At 33.4% G+C, this 22,501-nt stretch overlaps 1 protein-coding gene across 18 annotated transcripts in view; it reads left to right on the top strand.

The window, feature by feature from the left end:
- The window catches only part of LOC149802934 (uncharacterized), a 389,228-nt gene that overhangs the window by 348,881 nt on the left and 17,846 nt on the right, over positions 1-22,501 (top strand). For 17 of the 18 annotated variants that reach the window (XM_089952442.1, XM_089952437.1, XM_089952439.1 and 14 more), the window contains 7 exons: positions 3,264-3,364; positions 4,145-4,230; positions 8,100-8,132; positions 14,624-14,764; positions 17,235-17,349; positions 18,817-18,927; positions 20,427-20,595. In XM_089952442.1, coding sequence (XP_089808568.1) covers positions 3,264-3,364; positions 4,145-4,230; positions 8,100-8,132; positions 14,624-14,764; positions 17,235-17,349; positions 18,817-18,927; positions 20,427-20,595 — 756 coding nt within the window. The remainder of the gene's footprint in view (positions 1-3,263; positions 3,365-4,144; positions 4,231-8,099; positions 8,133-14,623; positions 14,765-17,234; positions 17,350-18,816; positions 18,928-20,426; positions 20,596-22,501) is intronic. The other variant, XM_089952434.1, reaches the window with a different exon arrangement.

Genomic DNA, 22,501 nt, shown 5'->3' with positions numbered 1-22,501 from the left:
ATAATGTTATGTTTTAGTGTATATTTTACAGACATTTTTTCATGCAGTAGATGAAAACAAAATTTGAATGTAATATTAAAATACAGCTAATGTGGACCATGACTTTCACATATGTAAGAAAGTACATGTATATAAAAAATAAAGTGGAAATCATTCGATTGATTTCCATCTTCAAATAACATGTGAATGTAATATGATATTCGGAGTAGGGCATCATTATTGGGCTCAGTGGTAATCAAAGCTGTGTAATTTTCTCACATTAACATAAACAGAGCCATTTGATCTGGCATTGGATGAAATATACATGATGTGTGAAACTGATGTCTGTTTGCTGTCTGTCCTTTGTGAATTTATATATATTTACATTCTGAAATGAACTATGACTGGCTGTTTGTACATGTATTTCATGTCAGTGTTTCTTTAGGGAAATATTTACAGAGCTATAACACTGTATTCACTGGAGATTTTTTCTTGTCAGAAAACTCTTGAATCAGTCATCCCATTTCTTTGTAGAAACAAATGACTAGTTTTTTTCAATATGGATAAATGTTCGTGGAATCAGACATCAGTTTATACATTATCCAGTATTCGTTGATGAAGGGGAAATAGTTTAAACACACATGATTGATGGAATATGTTGATATACACAAGGAAATGGATCACATAATTCCAGCAAAATCTTGGTGGGGAAGACATGACCATGGAGGTAAAGTTTTTCACTACACTATCGTAAACGAGCATATAATTTATCAATTTAGTTACTTAAAAATCACCCCCAAAAACGGATTCTATAAATTTAAATGGAGCCCTGTCATATCCTTAAACATGCCCAACATCACATCATACATCATGGAAATAACCTAGTCCTACATGTAAGACATAGCACATCTTGATTTTGTTTAGGTGCTAAACAGTGCTGATGTCCAAAACATAAATGTCAGCATCAGGTCTTACATGTAGGACTACGAAATAACCAAATAAAACCTTTTTAAGGAATAATTATGACTTGTTCTCCATTGTACCAGCAGATCAGTGTTTTGTTCTATTGATTAGAGACTGTATAGATTCAGATCTGCCAGCGCATTATGTGATGGTACAGCTTTGCACTCTGTTTATAAACAAGAGTGTGTATGTGTATGTGTGTGTGTGTGTGTGTGTGTGTGTGTATATATATATATATATATATATATATATATATATATATATATATATATATATATGGCAATTTAAGTTTCTGGTTTCATTGATCACCTTATTTATTCACAGTTTATTGGTTGGGATATGATTAATCACTTTAATTTTCAAAGATTTAAATGACTTTTATTGCCTCCAGGCAGGGATGTCATTTCAACTTTTTTCGGGGGCAGGGGGAGGGCAAAACTTATTCATGCAAATAACAGATTAGAGAGATAATAATAGCAGGGATGTCATTTCAAGTTTTTTTCAGCGTAGTGGGCACAACTTGACGGCTTGTTAATTTTCATATATAGGCTACATCAATTTTACAGCACATGCAAATTTGGGGTGGGTGGGCTGCTGTTTGTTCCTTGGTAATTTTGCAGTGTCATTGTCATTGTTTGATAAGTGTTTCTTTATTATGGTTTGAGCAGCGACCCAAATTACATTTCTGGTGTTCGCCTTACCACCCATCAAATGGTAGATAACCTGCTGGGTAGGAAATTTAAAATTATTAACGTTGACCTTGGCAACCCACTTGAAACAGCATGGCTACGCAGTTTTGTGACATAAGCCATTGGTTAAGAACCATTACTTTAAAGTAACAACAGTATCATTCATAAATTCGTTGACAGTGATTCAGTGATGGACTAGGCACTGACTTCATACCAAAATTGTACTTTTTTTTCTTCTTCTAATTAATGTAAATTACAGGATTATTAATCAAAGCTTTCATGTATGCACTGTAATGCCATAAATGGCACCTTTCAGACAAGTTGGCCCTCTAAATAAATGTCACAGCATCCATTTTACGGTCATTGTCAGATCTTCATGTAGGACAACAGAGATTGATTTTATCAAATTACAGCTGCACTGGACCCTTTTGGCCAGGGGTCAGATGAGGCTTATCTTCCCATAGGTGCCACATTTTGTCATTAATCCTCATTTACGGTAATTAGCAGATTCCATTCTTTAGTAGACTATGTGCAGATTCATTTCCCTTGTTGACCTCAAATGCATTTGCATTGGCTGTTGTACAAATGAATTTGGCACCATTAGTGCCATAAGTAGGCACTGCTTCCATTGCCAGACATTATCCTTTTCAAATAAACAACGTAAAATAAGCAGTAAAGAAAGGTGTTACATGGATTTCTAATACATGTAATGAAAATTGAAATTTTGCCTATCTAGAGTCAAAGAAATGGTTACTTACATGTTTATTGCGATGTGTATGATAATTGCACTAAATTTCAGAGACTGGCCAGTGCTCTATAAATGCAAACAGTCGCTAAAATAATCAAAAGCTAATTAAATTTTTAGATGACATTTTCATTAAAAACAACAAAGCTGGTAGTTGAATATTTCATGTCTTTTTCTGTTCACAGCAGTGCCTAACATTCCAGCGTCTATAGTCAATATAATGTATATTCAGGGTTGTATTGCTGCTAGAGGTGTCTGAGTTTTTGTAGAAAGTAGTGTCAGCAATTTCACAGTTTAGCATCAATCAAACAAACTACATATATACATGGAGTTTTAAGAAAAAAGCAAAAATGGCAATGAGGTTAATTATAAAAGAAAATAAATGAAGTGTGTAAATTCATTACATGAATGAAGTGTGTAAATTCATTACATGAATGAAGTGTGTAAATTCATTACATGAATGAAGTGTGTAAATTCATTACATGAATGAAGTATGTAAATTCATGACATGAGAGCAAAATCCAGAAGAAATAATTGAATATATCAGACAAAAATAATTAATCAATTGTCTTTTTGCTAATATTATTGGATAAGGAAATATTTCTTTCAGAAGCAGCTTCTTTGTCCTCTTCATTCCTTCTCTGACCCTTTGAAAAATATACTAGTGGAAACCCCCTCAATGTTGCATACACTCCATTTACCTGTTCAAGTTAAATTGTTAGCTATTGATTTTTAGATTTTAGGATTCCTTTGGCCTGATATATAAAATGTTACATGCCATTGACAGAGTCGATAATGTAATATTGCATTGCAATTGTTAGCATCTATTGGTTATAAGATTTTATGAACCTTTTAGACAAATATATTGAATTTGTGTGCCTTTTTAGCTTTCCGCCACCAAACCTCAGATGTCCCCAGAACACCCCTAAGTCCAGAAAAAGAGAGAAGGAGGAAAGAGGAAGAGGAAGCATATAGACGAAAGAGACTAGTAAGTGTTTCATTTTTATTTGCCTCAATCTGTGTCCATCTGTAGAGGCTCTTTTTATTAGGTAACTTAAAATGTTTGATCATCTCTGTTTGATTTTAGACAAACATTTGAACTGTGTATTCTGAGTATTTTCAGACCAATTCAAATGTTTGTTCATAGTGATATTGGCTCCATTTTAAAAAAGAAATCCTGACCTTATCTTGGTTCGCTTTTAGATCCGGACCTATTTAGAAATATAAACACATTTGGCAGTGATTGCTTGTTTCCACTGACACTGACACCAGTCTTGTAATGAAACCGCTCTGTTAGTTCATCATTTAAAATGTGTCTAAGAACAAAGGAAGTCTTAAAGCCAATAAGTTCATATTTATGGGCTTCTGAAATTAAGTTGGGCTACTAGGTTCATTTCCTGGTAAACCACTGGGTTACTATTTTGAAATTTGTTGGACCCTGCTTTAAACTTCTTTCTGCAGTAAAGTTATAGAAATTCTTTTTATGGTAGTATGGTCCACTGTTTTGGGGGTTTCTTTTAGTGTGAACAGTTTGGATGACCCAACAGGAACAAAATGTAACTTTGTGTATCAGATCTTTTGTGCGGACTATTTCTGATGTGTAAACAGGTTCAAGGATACCAACATAACCAATCCATCGCTGTGGCAGCATCAGTATGAATCAACATGTGTGCAGAGGAAAGAATTATGCAAGACAAACGTGATTAGATTATGTCTGTATTAATTCTGAAGTTGAATTAAATCTAATTGGATTTGTTTATTTTTTTAGGAACAGTTGTATGAAGATGAGAGAAACAGGAAGATGTCACAGCAAGAGGCCGACTACCAGGCTCGCAAACACTCTGATTTCTTCTTGTAAGTCATGTAATTTTGCATGTTTGGAAACATCTATGCAAAGGAGGACACAACTTACCTTTCCTTCTCCATCTGACCATAGATTGATTGCAAGTTTGATGGTCAAATGATGAGACTTCCATATTCATTCAGGTGTACATTAAGTTCATCCATTTGGGGGTTGATATTTTAAATTGTGTACGTTTACGATGCCTTTGCACTTTACAGTTCTAAGGCTTTTTTATTTTGACATTTGATTTTAATGCTAAGGTCTATGACATTATAAATCAGAAAGAATTCTCAAATTGCTCAGATCTGGCGGTTTGTGATAATGACTTGCTAAAATAACGTATCACTAAGAAGCGTCTCATGTATGCTCTACAACCATGTCTCAGCACAAATGTGGTGTAGAGACATCATTTTTTCATTATTTGCAACTGAGCAGCTGATTAAATCGGTGATTCAAGCATTATTTACTCCATTTTTAAATTTTGTATTTGTACACACCATGCAAATTTAAATCTCATAGGATAAAAAAAAAATGTTTCTCCCAAGCCTCCTTGTTTGTTGAACGTGCTGAAAAATGAATGGGAAACATAATGTTGAAATTTCGAGGTGGTATGTGTTATATTAGTGCTGTCAGTAACAGCCAGCTCCAGGCCCTCTTGGAATCCTGCATAGTATCTCAAGTTTTTGGTCCTTAGCGCTAATGTCGAAGACCCAAATCACGAAGTGAAAGATCAGCGTTCTGGTCTAAAATGACCTCCACTAGAATGGCTTAATCAGCCACAGAATTACCGTGAATCCTGTCAGTAAGATCCACTCAAGAAACTGCATAAGTTTTACCTTTACGAAATATGACCAGTATGCACAGGTGAAACAAGTAATTAAGAAAAAAGGTATATAAATGTTTTCTTTCAAGTACCTGTCATTAATATGGAGGTGTCCAGTAAGACAGGTTTGCTGTGCTCCGTTTTATAGACAAATTTGCAGTAAGCTTATTATGTTGATAGCACTTGCTTATGCAGATGGATAAGGCTTAATTGGAAATGAGAAATGCAGTAGAATCAGCATATGTACTGTACTTACTGTTATAAAATAGACTCTTTCATATGAGCTTTAACTGCCTTATCTCTTTGTTTTCAGTGTAATCAGATTATTATAATACCCAGTATTCCACACTATCTTGGCAGTTTTCCATGCTCTTGGTGATTTCAGAAAAATGTTTATATACTGGCTTCTATCAGATGTTGCTAACAGAGAGACAAGCTGTATAAATAATTTGTACCTGGAGTTTGATTTTAAAATGCTTGTGCTTTGAAATTTGGATGTCAAAATATACAATTTAAATTAAATTTTTTAATGTGTATGATATAAATCTCAGAAGTTTTGCAATTTTTTTGTTAATTGCTCTTTGCTTGAGAGAATAATTTTAGCAGAAAATTGATCGTTATAATTAATGTTTAATAAAAATGCAGCTCATGCTTTGCCTTTCAGACATTCAGTATCAATGTTCAGAAATATGAATAAAATCTGGAATTTAGTCTATTATTACTTGTTAGAATGAATGTACACAATCTGCACTCATTACTCCATTCAAATGGATGAACTTGTTACGCCCTGCCAATGACAGTTTCAGGGGGCATTTAATGTTACCATGTCCATATATATTTGCATATTTGTGTCAAGAAGTCTAGATACAAAGTGTCCTCAGCTTCATTCAGTAACAATTTAATGTTAATTTTATGCCCAGGAGTTGACTACCTTTATATGGTACTGTTGATTTTACATTCTAGTTGCTTATATACCATAGGCCTCACTGTCATGTACAACTGAAAACAACATAGACCCTAATCTGCCATCACATAATGTTCCAGCATATCAGAGTTTATGTAGTTTGTGCTGTTGCTTATTTCTGATAAACTGCATAGACCTAGGTCTACCAGCACATTATGCAATAACAGATATGGTTCTGTGAAGTTTGCAGTTCGATCAAATGATTATATACAATAAACTTTTGCTGTATTTTTTTTCTATTATGTTTCTAGTTGAAAACATGAAAAACACTCTCTATTATGCTGATTTTTTTTAAACATTCATGTTTGATTGTAAATAGGTTGCAGTAGTTAAACAGGATTGCTGTAATTTTTATGGAAAAAAATTCCACCAGATAAACAAGTCATTACTAATATTTTTATTGTTAGATGCTTTAAATTTGAAAATCCCCATTTTAAAAAAAATACTGTGCACTATGGGGAAAAACCCTTGAACATTTGAATGAAATTACTTTATACAAGTAAAACTCACCTACAATCATGATGATACCAGTTTTCACAGGGTACCAGTTTTCATGGGGATGCCAATTTTCATGGGGGTGGGGGGGTATACCAGTTTTCATTGGGGTACTAGTTTTTATGGGGATACCAAATTTCATCAAGATACCAGTTTTCATGGGGATGCCAATTTTCATGGGGGGTACCAGTTTTTATGGGGATACCAATTTTCATGGTATCAGTTTTCATAGGGATGCAAATTTTCATGGGGGCACCAGTTTTCATGGGGATGCCAAATTTCACCATACCAGTTGTCATGAAAATGACAATTTTCTAAAGGGTACCAGTTTTCATGGGGATGACAATTTTCATAGGGGTACCAGTTTTCATGGGGATGCCAATTTCTATGGGAGTATGGTTGTAGTAAACCACAGATTTAAAAAAGGTTCCATAATCAATGATCCGTGTCTCAAGACAACAGGAATCCTTCCTGAAAGCATGAATTCAAAAATAAATGCATGAAAATTGATAACTATTGATAACTATGAAAATAAATGCATTTGCAGAATACACTATGCATAATACTTTATTTTAAAAATAAACTTGACCTTTTAATAATAAATTTTGTGTACATAAGATAAAATGTGGTGAACATTTCAATGAAAATTCTGATTCCTGAAATTTATATTTAAAAGAAACCTGTGTACTTTGCTGTTAGTCACCATAATTCTTAAGACAGGCTTGTAATCTATGAATATATATATATATATATATATATATATATATATATATATATATATATATATATATAAACTTCTGCAACCCAGTCCAACACATGTGAATGACCCCAGTAACAAGTTACATTTTTGGTTATTTCTTATGTAGGCTTGTTTCAGTCTCATTTCCATTCTTCAATAGAGTTAAGAATTCAGTGTCATTGACAGTTGAGACGAAGGTTGTGACAAGTTAATAACAGTGACAAGTTAATTTCTTAAACAGTACCAGTAATTCTAGATTAAAAAACCCATGCAGATATTTTTTTTCCTGTGGAAATCTATATACCGTATATACTCACTTATAAATCATGTCTGACTGCAAACAACATAGATTCGGATCTGCCATCTCAGTGTTTGTTCTACTCTTTACTCCTGACAAACTGTACAGACCCAGATCTGCTGGCACATTATACAATAGCAGATCTGGGTCACTGTAACTTGCAATTAGACCTGACTTAAAAAGTGTGTATATACAGTATTTGACCTGTGCCTTGGGTAACCCACCTTGAGCTTGTTTGAGTAAAACTTTCCAGAGATGCTTGTTTGCTCTCATATGAATAATGAAAACAATAATATATGCCTCAAAATAATGTAAATAATATTACTTTACATTACTTACATTACTTATGCAAATCTTAAAATAAAGCTGGGATGGAATAGTACAACTCCATGTCAGCCATACAACTGGAAAGTAACTTGTTACTTGGCATAATTCAAAATTTTTGGAGATTTTATTTCAGCTAGTCTAATCAGAATGTTTGTAATTTGAACACATTCAGTTGAATAATTTTGATGTTTTTTTCTTCAATTTATGCTTATTTACCCGTTTCCCCCTTCCCAGCTCTCCAACTTCTCCAAGCAGTCGTTCGGATGTGTGAGTAGTTCACCAAGGGTGCTTGCACCTTTGTCACTTGGGCAAAGGGGAATAACTCTTACTACCATAAAGAACTAATCTCTTTCAGACCGGCTGTAACACTAACCCATGTCTTGTTATTGTTTATGAGAATCTTGTTTTATTTGAGGTGATTTACTTGGGAGCCTTATGATTATGTTTCTGAAAAATGTATGTGATGATTGCTGTTCATTCAGTGAAGTGTAAAATTAAGTGAAGTGTCAAATTTTATACTTTCAGTATTGAATACATCTTGGAAAACCTCATTTGATCATGATACATGTATATTGTTTCACAATTTCAGTTCCCATGTACGGTATACACTCACTTAGAAGTCAAGTCCTTCTAGTCCTTCTGCATACTGCACCGAGCCAGATCTTCTGTCTCGTAATACGAAAGCAGATCTGGGTCATGAAGTTTGTAATGAGTTATCATTAGATTACACAATATAGATCCTGATCTGCCAGTGTATTATGTGATGATAAATTAGGATCTATGTTATTTACCATTGGACTTGACTTGTAAGCACGTACATACAGTACTTATTGAGGTGGTCCTCTTTTGTGAAAAAAGTACTTCCTGTGCAGACATGATCATTACATTATGACATGAATGTAATGTCACGTTTTACCTTGGTGTATTGTAGCATTACAAACTCTGAGAGAGATTGAACATAAAACAACATTGTGATTACTGTCTCATAAATATACATGAATTTAATCTTTTAATTAGGAATTTTGTTACAAATAAAAATAAAAAATTTTTTTTTATTATTTAACTGGAAATGGTGTCTAAGTCAAGTTAAGAACTAGGATGTAAAATGTACGTATTAGAATTATCAGGCAATTGTTTTAAGAAATATTGTGATCCTAAATTTCCAAGTATAATTAATAAAATTTGGTTGAGAATATTTACTCAGATTAATAGACTAGGTTTTAATAAATTGGGTATTACACTCCTTGTATTAGAAACAATTTTTTTGTTGAACTTTCAGTAATATATTTTGTGCGCACTGTATGTGACAACATGCATTGTCTGACTGAGTCATAATCAAGACATTTGTCATAACCAATTGTGATAGTAGCTATGACTAACTCAAGTGTACTTTATTTTATGGCTATTTTTATGTGTTCTCACACAGATCAAGTACTATTATTTTAAACATGCCGGAAACCTCCACAGATCTTGTATCAGTCACATGATTGAATAGACCATAATAAAACAGTGCTTATGACGGGGCAATATGCTGGCAACCTTATTCTAAACAATTCTTACAATTAAACTGTTTTGTATACTTTGTAAACATTAACAAAAAAATATATTCTATTTTAGTCAAACTATTTATGTTAAAATATTTGAAGAACCTGGTCATCTGGAGCCTCCGATTTATCATGGGAAGTACCAAAAATTGCTATTCTCTTAAATATTTTTAAGAGTCAATACACAGCTACATTTACTTTATGAACAGCAAGCATCGTATGATTTGTGTATTCTCAGTCAACACTGGCTAAAGACTTTTGCAGTTACACGTTTTAGTTCTTGTGTTATTGGTCATCCCAGCTCGAAATTGATGAATCCCCAAATCACAGATAACATTTACTAATTAACAGATCAGTGTCGTTAATATTGTGAAAATACAACCGCTGAAATACAAAGTTTATTTTTATTTCATGAAAAGTGGTGACAGTAAAAGTTTGAATTTATTCATGTTATTAGTTGGACTGGTCAAGGTGATGACCAGGCTACTTTAAAGTCCCTCTAACGTAGCATTCCTGGCAATATGTACAAATTCAGCAGTCTGGCTTGAGAGTTGACAGCAATCCATTGGAATGTTGAACTATACAATTGATAGGTGGGTGGAACTTCGGGATTCATCAGTTGAACACTTTATGAATCTACATTTTCCCAAATGTGTTATGTAGTAAATCTTCCATGCAGTCATGTCACAATCTATTCATTTGTTAAATATGGATATTATCATGTTGGGATGGTAAATAACAAAGATGATCATCGTATACATGTGAACTCTGAGCTAAATCTTACACCTAGAAGTACATGATTAGTTCACCCTCTCTGTGTCCAATTTCAAAGTCTATACTTCCAATTCAAGTAAGACTTTATTAAAATTACATCCAATGAGATCAAAGAATTTCAGACCCAAGTTTAAAGTCCAGGCTTAAGTTCAGTTCCATATAAACTTGCTTATAAGTTGAGTCCAAATGTAATTTGCAGAGAACCAGATCTGCCTTCACATTATGCAGATCTGGGTCTCTGCAGTTTACCAGGAGTAAATAGTACAACAAATAACAAAGACCCTGGTCTGCCAACACGTGACAGCAGATCAAGGTCTGTGTTGTTTGCAGTTGGATTCACTTATAAGCGAGTATAGGTGGTACAGGATAGCAGTTCATAAGAGGTGTACAAAACGTGTATTTGGTGTAAGGTTTGGTCTTGTGATTTTATTTATCTCCATTTATTGCACTCCCATTTAAAAAAAGAGATGCTTTATTGGAAGAGTCAACTGCAGTTTGAATAAACTATGTGGTGTGTGTGTGTGTGTGTGACTAAGTGTTATTGGTAATTGTTAAGTATGAAAAGCCTCATTAGAATGTGAAATGTAGCGATGTAGTTTGGAAAAATTGACATTTGGAGAATGTAGGAACCAATCTTGCATTGTCTGGTCTCATCTGGCTTTGTGTTGCTTGAAATAGATTCTTTATAGGAGAATGTGAAGAAAAAATAGATAAATATAATTAGCATGTGTATGGAGTAAGCATTCAGTAGAATGAAGTAGTTTGATCATCTTTTGAAGAGGTGTTTCTCAGCTCCAACAAGAAATGGAGCCATAGATGAGATATTTAGCATGAAGATATAATTATCCAGGCATCATAAAAATTGCATCAGCTTCTAGTGCTTGTGAATCCATGCATTTATAATGATCATTTTGTAAACAAGTTAAATATTCTAAGAAGGAATAGATTGTGGTTACAGTTCGACCCATTTCAGGCATTTCTGTTTCCAATGATCCAGATGGCAAAGCTGTTTGGGTCTGTATTCAGGAAACATTTGAAACAAAAGGCAGAAAATTGACTTGGCTTTACAGATGTATACCTCAAAAGCAACATGTAATCATACTGATATTTTCAGTATTCACTAATTTGCATTTACAATTTACTCAAGAATTTGTCCTTCCATCATCTTAATTTTGTTTAAGCTGCCACAATTAACTGGGGTGAAAGTGTGAGTGTTCTTATAAAAATTAATTTCTGACTCTTAAATTTACAATTTGCTTCCTTTGAGTGTAACATATGTACTCGCTTACAAGTTGAGTCAGATTGCAAAAAACAAAGATCGTGATCTCCCCTAGCATAATGAGCATGCAGATCAGGGTCTGTGTTGTTTGTTCTACTGATTACTCCTTACATAACTGCACAGACCCAGATCTGTCAACACATTATGCAAGGACAGATCTTGTTCTGTGCAGTTTGCTGTTGGACTTGTAAGCAGGTATATATGTAGTATGTTATTAGGATTTGCATGTTTAATTTAGTAACCGTAAGACAAATATTATCAATTATGAACTTTAAAAAGAATTCATTTTTGTATCTTAAGTTTTGTTGAATGCATATTATTAGGACATGGATTCAAATTGATAGGAGTAATGATTCTTATATGCAGGTATTTTTTACTGACAGGGACTTTTTATTGCAAACATGAACACATTTTCTTGCTGGACCATTTATAGTTAGGGATGAGTTGTATATGGGGGCCCCCATATACTACTGGGATGAATTCATAATTTGTTATATTGACCCAGTTAAAATGGAAGACCATTTCAAAGGTAACAAGGGAAGGTTAAGCGAGCAACGTAGAGTATATACTTGCTTTTAAGTTGAGACCAACTGCAAACTGCACACACCCAAATGCCATTACATAATGTGACGGCAGATCTGGGTCTATGCAGTTTGTTTAAAGTAATTATTGGAACAAGCAGCATAGACCCTGATCTGCCAGTGCATTATGGGATGGCAGACCAGGGTCTGTGTTGTTTGCAGTTGGACTTGACTTATAAGCAAGTATTGATGGAACTTTCAGTTAATTTAATTTAGTAAAAAGTATCAGTTTTTGAAGTTTTTCAAGACATTACCTTTTCATCGGTACCAAAATTTGTCAGTTTGGGCATGGATCTTTGTGTGCAATGGATCAAGTTCATTTGGTCTTTAAATTTGTTGTTCATAGCACCACCACCACCCCAAAAGTTTTTTTTTTTAAATTTGTACACAGCAAAATATGTGTGTATGTGTGTTTTGGATTTTTAACGTAGCTTTAACAATTTTTCAGTCATAACTCTATGATATCTGCAGTGTGACAGTTTATAGTGTTGTCTAGCTCTGGGGCATCATGCCGCAGACATGTAGCATCATGTCCCACCCAGTCATATTATCCTGACACCAGGCCAACCATTCCTAACACTAACCTCTTAATGCTGAGTGTCAAGTTAGGCAGCTGTTAGTACCATTTTTATAAGTCTTTCATATGACTCAACCAGGGTTCGAACCCATAACCTCCCACAGCCAAGGCAGACATTCTAACCGCTAAGCCATCAGAGCATTTACACAGCAAAATGTAAATTCACATTACATATTCACATATCAGCTTAGTTAAAGTTTCTTGAACAAAAATATTCCTTTGTGAAAGGATCTATCCTTTGTTACATTGTTTTCTTGTAAGCAGTTTTATAAGATTCCAATGGTTAGCAGCTTTAAGAAATTATTTTCATTCTATCTGCATGTTGCTCAGTAGTACTGTATGCACCTTGGCAATGCATTATGGGTAGTGATTTTTCAAATATCTTAACAGGTAGAGGTGAGGGATTTCACATGTCACTATCTAGACCTGGGTTATTCTAGTGGTTTCCATAATGCAAACTATTTTCATCCTATTGTAGTGTTTTATGATGTCAAAACTTTGGAAAATCTAAGAGTTGTTTATTTTTTCTTTGTTTTTTTAAATCCTAATATTTGATGCATAAGATTCAGTCAGTATTATTGTTAGTTTGAAAAAGTGCATAGAAATTGTAGAAGAGAACAATTTTTTAAAATATTTAATCCATTTATTACATCCTGATTTTTAAAGTGCCCTGGCAAAATCTTTCAAATGACATTAGCTTTTACAAATCATTATCAACATTTTTATACAGTGTTTAGTCTGAACATCAGTTTAACTTTTGACTATTGTATATAATGTCACAAATATGACACTAACTATTGACTATTTATAGATTGTCACAAAATGACATTAGCTATAGACTATTGTATATAATGTCACAAAATGACATTAACTATTGACTATTTATAGATTGTCACAAAATGACATTAGCTATAGACTATTGTATATAATGTCACAAAATGACATTAACTATTGACTATTTATAGATTGTCACAAAATGACATTAGCTATAGACTATTTATAGAAGATCACAAAATGACATTAACTATTGACTATTGTATATAATGTCACAAAATGACATTAACTATTGACTATTTATATAATGTCACAAAATGACATTAACTATTGACTATTTATAGATTGTCACAAACTGACATTAACTATAGACTATTGAATGTCACAAAATAACATTAACTATAGACTATTTATAGAATGTCACAAAATGACATTTCCTATTGACTATTTATAGAATGTCACAAAATGACACTATTGACTATTTATCAAATGTCACAAAATGACAGTAATTATTGACTATTATATATAATGTCACAAAATGACATTAACTATTGACTATTTATAGGATGTCACAAAATGACACTATTGACTATTTATCAAATGTCACAAAATGACATTAACTATTGACTATTTTTGTCTATTGAATGTTACAAAATGACATTTACTATTGACTATTTGTAGAATGTCACAAAATGACATAACTATAGACTATTTATAGAATGTCACAAAATGACATTAGCCTAAAAATGCCTTTAATAAAGATTTCTTTCTCTTAATAATTATTTTCTGTTGATAACTGGAAGATAACCAAAAAATTGTCCATTTTGTTCATGTCAAAACCTTCTGTAAACTGGTGGTAAACTGTATAGCAGGAATTTTTAGCTGAGTAGACATTTTAGCAATCCTAGAGAATGATTGCTGAAATAAATCCCATCAGCATTTATAATCTTAATATTACAGACTCAAGATCTGTGGTCACAAATATTTAACTAGCTTCAAAAAATTTTTTTTTTTTAAAAAAATTCACCAAATTTGACATCTGTGTAAAATACCGGCTGTATGGTATGTATTAGTTATTTTTCTACCATAAATAGCAACAACTTGCATAGGAATAATGAAAGTAGACTTTATATAAATTTCTTGGAGGATTACATATTTGAAGAAAAGTATATGCAAAGGCTTCAAGAAGTTTGGTTCAAATGTTTCTTTTTATTTCACCCTTCTTACAGGCCATCCCAGAAATCCCCAATCCCACAGGATCGTTTCGATGAACCTTTGGGTAACTATGGTGTTCCACCCGAGAGAAGGCGTGGCTTCCAAATTCAAGGAAAAGCCAAGGCACTCTACAACTTTACAGCACAGAATCCAAGGTTAGAATCCATCTGAATATTTCTAATCAGCATTCCACAGTGCAAATCATGAATCATTAAAAATCATCATGGCTTCCCAGCTCTTCAGTTAGCATCAACAACATTATTGTTATAGCTGGTTTGTGTAAGGGAGATAATCCATTTCACTGTGTCAGTAGTCACAATAGTAATGGCTGTTGTAAGGGCCTACATTTTGATTTTTAAAAAAAACAACAGCTGTTATCTTTCGTCTGCATCATCACTATCATTGACACTAACAAATGAGTATTTTTTTTAATGCATAGCTCTTTGTCTTATTCACTGTTTCTGGGACAGTCATGAAAGTTGACATACATGTTCATGTAGTAATTTCCCAAGATCATTTTGACCTCCTTTCTGATAATCATGTACAGCATGTACATTTCTATGGTTGCTTTTACATTCATGAAACTTGATGTGCATGCATCCTGATATGTATTACACCACAATGTCAAAAGTAAGTCACAGTGTTTTATATCTACCATGTATATCATTATGATCATTGATTACTGTGAATGTTGACAGAATGAGCCTCTTGTCTACTTAGATATGTTTTGTGACCTTTATTGTTTTTCAACAGCAGCATTTCTTGTTTTCTTAAACATGAAACATAAAAGTCGGAAAAATTCCAATTGCATTTCACTTAAATCTTATAATAATCTCTCATGTTTAGTAGTTTTCATATTTCATTTTTCTTCAGCTTTATTCTGACATCTGTTTTCCCATTTATAAATTTTGTTTTATTAATAAAAAATCTGTTTAGTTCTTGAATGTAGTTGGGTCATATGTGTCCATCTGGCTGTGTAAATGTTTAGTTTTTGAGTGTAGTTGGGTCATCTGGCTGGTAAAAGTTTTGCATTTTGGTCAGTTTTTCAGGCACTAGTGGGGCATTTGTGTTGCTTGAACATATTTCTACTTTCAAATAATAAAATTTGGTTACAGTGGATTCTCATCACAGCTACATTCATTACAAGGGAATTTTCAAGTTAAAACAGGAAATTTAAAGAAATAATGTGCACTGTAGTAAATTTAATCTGTATTATGGTATATTTAATTTTCAACTCAATGAGCCATTTCCTGTTAACAATCATGCTTTTTTACATTGTATCTTGTTCATTACAAGGTTCAGAAAAGCAAATCCATGCTTCATCACCTGTGACAATCTTGTTCAAACGTCTCTAGTCACTCTTTTTTTTTGTATTTGACAAGGAGCTGTCTGGCAATTTCAACCCAAGTCTGTTTTTATTCGTCTGTCAACAAATTCAGGAGTCATTTTTGCACAAAACTTTTTAAGCATGAAATGATTCTTCAGGATGTTAAAAACAGCTGACAAATTAATGCCAATGATTACAGAACATTATCAGTTATTTTCATCAGATCAGCCACTTACACTGCTCACCAATAATGGACAGTGGTCTTCCAGAATGTAGGTCATCTTCCATCGATTCAGGACCATCTCTTAAGTCAGTGAAACCACATCAGATTTGTAGACTTCATCAAAGTCAGGATTGATTTCGGTCAGAGAGTGCACAGATTTTGTATTATGGTCTTTACTCAGTAACAGAATTGTTTTCTCCTCTGACATTTTTATGTCACCGTTTTCATTTTTTTTATTTTTATTTGTTGGCATGAAATTTATTAACATGTTCAAAGAAACAAAAAAATTGCAACAAAATATTCAGAACTTTTCAAACAACCTTTGTATTCAACGAGACTTGGACAATATAGTATGTATAGAGTTTGTTTCCTGAAATGCTAGAATTCCCATTTTGCCTGTGTCAGCAGATGATGGCAGTGCCATAATGCCATTCATAGGGGAGATGATATATTCCACATATATTGGATACTGCCTGTCTGTATGCAGTACCATTTACCATAACTCCTCCCACAATATTTGAGTTAAACTTGTCCTAATGAGATGAGGGTTTCAGGCCAAGGAGGCAAAAGAATAGGCTGGTACTGGGGATGAGGTGGTTGGAGATGAATAATGAAGAAAATTGTTGGGGTATTTTATTTTTGCTGAAAATTTTTACTTTTAAGTAGGTCATCTTTCGTGGATTCAGGACCATCATCTGCTTACACAGGCATAAATTGAATTCTAGCATTTTAGAAAAGAAACTCAATACATACTGTATTGTCCAAGAGCCTTACTGAATACAAGGGTTGTTTGAAAAATTCTGAATATTTTTTGGGGCATTTTATTTTTACTGAAAATATGTACTTTAAATTTTTATACTGTTACAGGAGACCCTCACAATTGCAAATATCAATATGATGAATTATTTTGTTTAGTTATCTTCCACATTGAAGCACAGAGGGCACTTACATATCAGGATAATTCTTCACTAGAAGGAATTATTTATTATAAGAAAGTTTTTATGTCCACAGAATTGTTATAATAAGGGACTAGTGTATAATTGCATCTTGTTAATCAGATCTTATTTGATTGCAGAGAGCTGTCATTCAAGAAGGGCGATATTATCTACCTGACACGGCAGATTGACAAAAATTGGTTTGAGGGGGAAAGACACGGCAGGCTTGGCATCTTCCCAGTCAACTATATTGAGGTAAACTAGTGAGATTTTTAGTTTCAAAAGCTGAACTTAATCAACTTCGATGAATAAATTGTTATGCAATGAAAATAAATATAATTTTTGGATGGATAACACAACAATTGTAGATTTTGGATTGAATGTCTGTCCACCCATAAGGTCAGAAGTTGCAATCAGGTAATTTTCTCAGACACTGTTAATTGCAGAGTCACATGGTATGATATGCAAGTGTTTCATGAGGAGTTCTTCAGCCATCAGTGAAACTAGAACGATGTAACCTACATTCATGGTTTAATGATTTTTAATCACCTTTGCATTAAGTTTATTGTGTCTAGGTTAAAATTTGTATTTAGCCCCTTATTTTGGAACTTGGTTGCAGAGCCATGCTTTAAATATGCATCAGAACGAGTACTTCACCCTTCAGTCAAAGCTTAGTCACTGTGACCTATATTTTCCCCACCACTCTGAGCCAAAATGAAACCACTGTGACCTATATTTTCTAACCACTCTGAGCTGTATTAATCATTGTGCTTAGCTCATATCTTTAGACTATTGTTGCAGTCATGTAACTTAGTATGTTAATGCTTCATAAGATTTACTTAAGTAAAAACTTAGTCACAGTAACTTATATTTTAATCTTAAGTGATCTTGACATTTAGCCCAGTTTCTAAGACACCATTGCTGCATAGTGGTTTAACTTGATGCAAGAATGCTTCATAAGAAGTACTACACCTCTTGACAAAATAAAGCCTGGCAATACTGTCATACTATCATTGGAGGTTTTCTTGTTAGCATAGCAGCACTAAATATTAGTCACAGCTAGATCACAATATCACAGAGTTTTTGCAATGACTGTCACATTTTTTTTATTACACATGCCTTACCAGAAAACAATTTTTAAAATTATTCTCTTTTAACTTACATTTTTACTGTATGATTGAGTCAGTCATCCAGTCTGTTGCTGCTTGAGACAGCTTCACTATATCTGCATTCAGTTTCATCTTATCTCGTTCAGCTAGACTCTTGCTTGGTTCTATTAGATCTCCACCAAACAATGGGTCTGGCTATAACACAAAATCTTTTTATTGACACCAGAGAACTTGAAATGTGATTTGATTGGCATTAGATATGAGGTAATGTAACATTTTTCTGTGATATTGAGATGAAATGTTTCATCTACACAGATAGTTGTCGTTGACTGGTTAAAGCACATCTCTTGCATCTTTTTAAAGATTTGTTCAGTGTATTGTATACTCACTTATAAGCCATGTCAAACTGCGAACAACAAAGATCCTGATCTGCTGTAACATAATGTAAGAAACTGCACAGACCATGTTCTTCTGGTGCTTTATGTATTATGGGTCTTTGCTGTTTGCAGTTAGACTTGTCTTCCAATTGAGTATATAAGGTAAACTAATTTTGATAGTCTTCACAGAATCAAAGATTTGGAACCAGTCTTTTATTTCTGCCTTGTGTTTCCAGGTGATAACCTCAATAGAAGCTGCACAGTCGGCAGCCATGCAAGCAGAAGGCCAGGCCAGAGCCAAATACAATTTTAATGCTCAAACATCTGTGGAGCTTAGTCTTAAAAAGGTAATAAACGTGTATTTTTCTGCAGTCTGTTGTATGCAAAATCTATATGTACACTTTAGTTTCCAACTATCCTATTGTTGTCAGAAACTGATTTTAGTTGTTTTTTATATAAAAAGAATCATTTTTACATGTTGTCTTCTGTCTGAACGCTTAATAGAAATTACTTTTGTCTGATCTTTTTCTTGTGTAAAAGAAGATAGTATTACTGCTAGACAATACTATTTACATAAAATTATTATGCAAAAATTTTAGCTTTCCAAAAAGCATGACATCTTTACTATATCAAATTCCTTGTTGGCTTGAAAAAGAAGAAACAAAAAGTAATTGGATAAGTAGATCTGATAATTGAATTAATACTGGAAAATTCTTGTACTTGATTGAGCTTGTGTGGAATTTTGCTTTTATAAGACTACTGTATTTGCTTTAAGTTCAATCCAACTGCAAACTGCACAGACCCAGATCTCCTGTTGAATCATGCCATACAGAAGGGTTGTGGAATTAATGCCTACCTGATTTTTTTGTCATGGTTCTAAGAATTAAACAAAATGTTTACTTGAATTTGAATTCAAGACCTGACCTTGTTTAAAAGTAAATGGGTTTTTCCATATGTTGCAGATCCAGTGATATTTGTATATACAGCTAATTTGGTAAACATTTCATTCCTGTTTTATGATCAGTTTGTGGAATCACTTTTGTTGTGTTCAGATATAATTTGGGAGGAATTATTTATTTAAATTATTCATTGGAATTACAAAGTGCTTATTGACTTTTTGGACTAAAACACTACTTTGTTGGGATTAATGAGAACTCATTTACAGACATTCTAGATTACATAATTTTGGTTCATCAAGACATTCAAGATTATTGAAATTAATTCAGAACATTCTATTCTTTTAGACGTGTTAGGACATTTAAGATTATTTGGGATTTAATTCACAATACTGTAAATATCTCTCAAATTTTCACTTTGTAATTTAGAGAAATAAATTGTTTGTTGAATGTTACTAATATTGTTGGCTTCACTTTCTTTCTGCTACATTGTTTAAAACATAGGGCTGTAACCTAGAAGCCGCGTATTATGTAACAATTTAATTCTGCACTGGTATGCCACTGACACCTTAGCTAACTGAAACTGTTACAGTCAAATGCCAACATAATCCACCTTCACCAATATGACATAGTAATTTAGAACTGCATTGGTATAAAATAAAATGCCCCTTTGGTCAATCAGGTGTTCTTTCTCATACGGATTTTAGGTATATTTGTGTCGAAATAGCCAGAATATTTTCTGACAGAGCAATAACGTTTGCTGTTTTAAAACACTTCTCTGACAGCTATCAGCATTTGAATTTCATGTTTGAATATGAAGATAAAGTTTAATTATTAAAACTATGTGGTAAAAATAAACTATTTATTATCAAGAATATTATGATTATTCTCAAATTTCTTAAGGCTTTTTTTAATGGACATGAAATACTGAAAATTGTTACTGTTTTCAGGGTGAATTTGTTACACTTTTAAGAAGAGTGGATGAAAACTGGTATGAGGGAAGAATAGGAAACCGGCAAGGAATTTTCCCTATCATATATATAGAAGTTATACAAGAGCCATCCACCCCACTTGTTACACCAGCGCCCTCTGTAATTACAACTCCCATGACAGGTAGAGGTAATGTATCACTGTCCCTATCTACTTTTTGCGTTGTGTGTAAAGTTGTCAGTATGCAAAAAATGACGACTTCACTGTTTAATAATTTGACCAAAAACAAAAAAGGAAATAAAAATGTAATAATAACAATTCAAAGTTTTTGAAAGAGATTACAATATGTACTTGCTTTTAAGTCTGTCCCAACAGGAAAGAACATAGACTCTGATCTACCATTGCATAATGCACCATTAGAATAGAGTCTATGTTTGTTTGCACTGCTGTTTACTCCTAACAAACTGCATAGATCCAGATCTGCCAGCACATTATATGGTGGCAGATCTGGGTCTGTGCAGTTTGCAGTTTTACTAGACTTATAAGCGATTAAAATGGTAGCCAATTTTCATAATTTTAAAACTTTAATTAGTTCTATAAAAAAAACTTGGGGTGGGGTCCCAAGGGATCAAGTTGTCTAAGGCAGACAGTGACATCTTCCCTCTATCCATCAGGTCTCAGGATAGACCAGTATAGCTATGTGAGTGTGGGTCATTAGTTCTTCATGGGGTTTTCACAGGTTCTTCATTCCACCAGATATACTGGCCATCTTATATAGCCTATCATGTGCTGAAAAATTGCATTAAACCTACAAAACCAAAGCCAGATTTTGTTGTAAATAAGTGTATTAACTTGAAGTTTTACCTTTAAAAATTATAAAGGTAATAAAGTAAGGTAATACAAGATGAGTTTGATGTAAGTATTTGATGTACCATTTATTCATAGAATGAAAGAATGCTACTTAACCCTTTACCTCATAGAGCATAGTGACAAAGTGCAGCTCGCTATACATAGAACACAGGTTACCTAGTCGACCGCATACGCATAGCTTGCCTGTGAACTATTAAGCAATGTAGTGTATGTTACATTTAACAGCAATTTTAACCATTTTACATTTTTTGTACACTTCTATTACATGTGGAACAATTTAAGAGTAAAGTCCGATTGTTATAGCTGTGTAATTATTTATCATGGAAGAATTTGTTATGTGCTTTAAAATCTGAAGAGAATTCATTCACCGTCATGTCAGTGAGGCCGTGTGACCAACCGTAGAGCTGCCATTTCTCATACTCGAAATTTACAAGTTTTTCATCTGTGTCTACATCACTAAGTCATCTAAATTTGATAATTTATAAAAACTAATTGCAGCCTATATCAATATCAGAGCCTTTACCTAGGTTATTGAATCTTTCATAGTTGTGATTCTAATCATGAAAACTTCGTAAGTACTGAATGAAATCCGCGACCGCCATTTTGGAGAGTGGAGATTACGACCCAGTTACTTTAAATAGCAGATATCGACCAGTACATAAACAGTGACCACGTGATCTGACGTAATTGTCATTCACAGAAATGAATGTAGTATCTAATAAGGGGTTTTCCCCGAAGGTGGCGCTACGAAAACCGGCTTAAAATGGCTGATGTTTACAGCAGACGTCAAAAGGTGCTTCTATGGGACTTTTGTAGAAGCGTCAAAAGTCGCTTCGATGCGACTTTTGTAGAGGCGTCCAAAGATGGTTGTATGAGGTAAAGGGTTAAGTTTCACATGCCATTGGGAAGTTTGTATGCTGGAAAAGGCTTTTTTCATAACCTTTGAATGATGGGAGATAACTCATCAAGAAAACTTAAAGCTGTATTGCACAGTATGTATACTAACAGATGCATGAAAAGTTTTGGCTTGAAATGAATTTTGAACTTTTCGTATTGTTTTGCATAGGAATTAGTTTACAATGAAATCAGTTGAAAATGAAATAAAAAAATATAATAAGGTGTCTTTAGATAGGAAGTAATTTTAAGAAACAAATATTCTGTTTCTCTCACATGCAAAGTTAAGTTCAAACATATTTTTTCAGATGACAGCCTGATAGTTTGTTTC

Source organism: Sinohyriopsis cumingii, chromosome 3 (genome assembly GCF_028554795.1).
Source record: "Sinohyriopsis cumingii isolate HCF-2022 chromosome 3, ASM2855479v2, whole genome shotgun sequence".
Taxonomy (NCBI): Eukaryota; Metazoa; Mollusca; class Bivalvia; order Unionida; family Unionidae; genus Sinohyriopsis; species Sinohyriopsis cumingii.
This window is presented reverse-complemented; position numbering and strand designations above follow the sequence as displayed.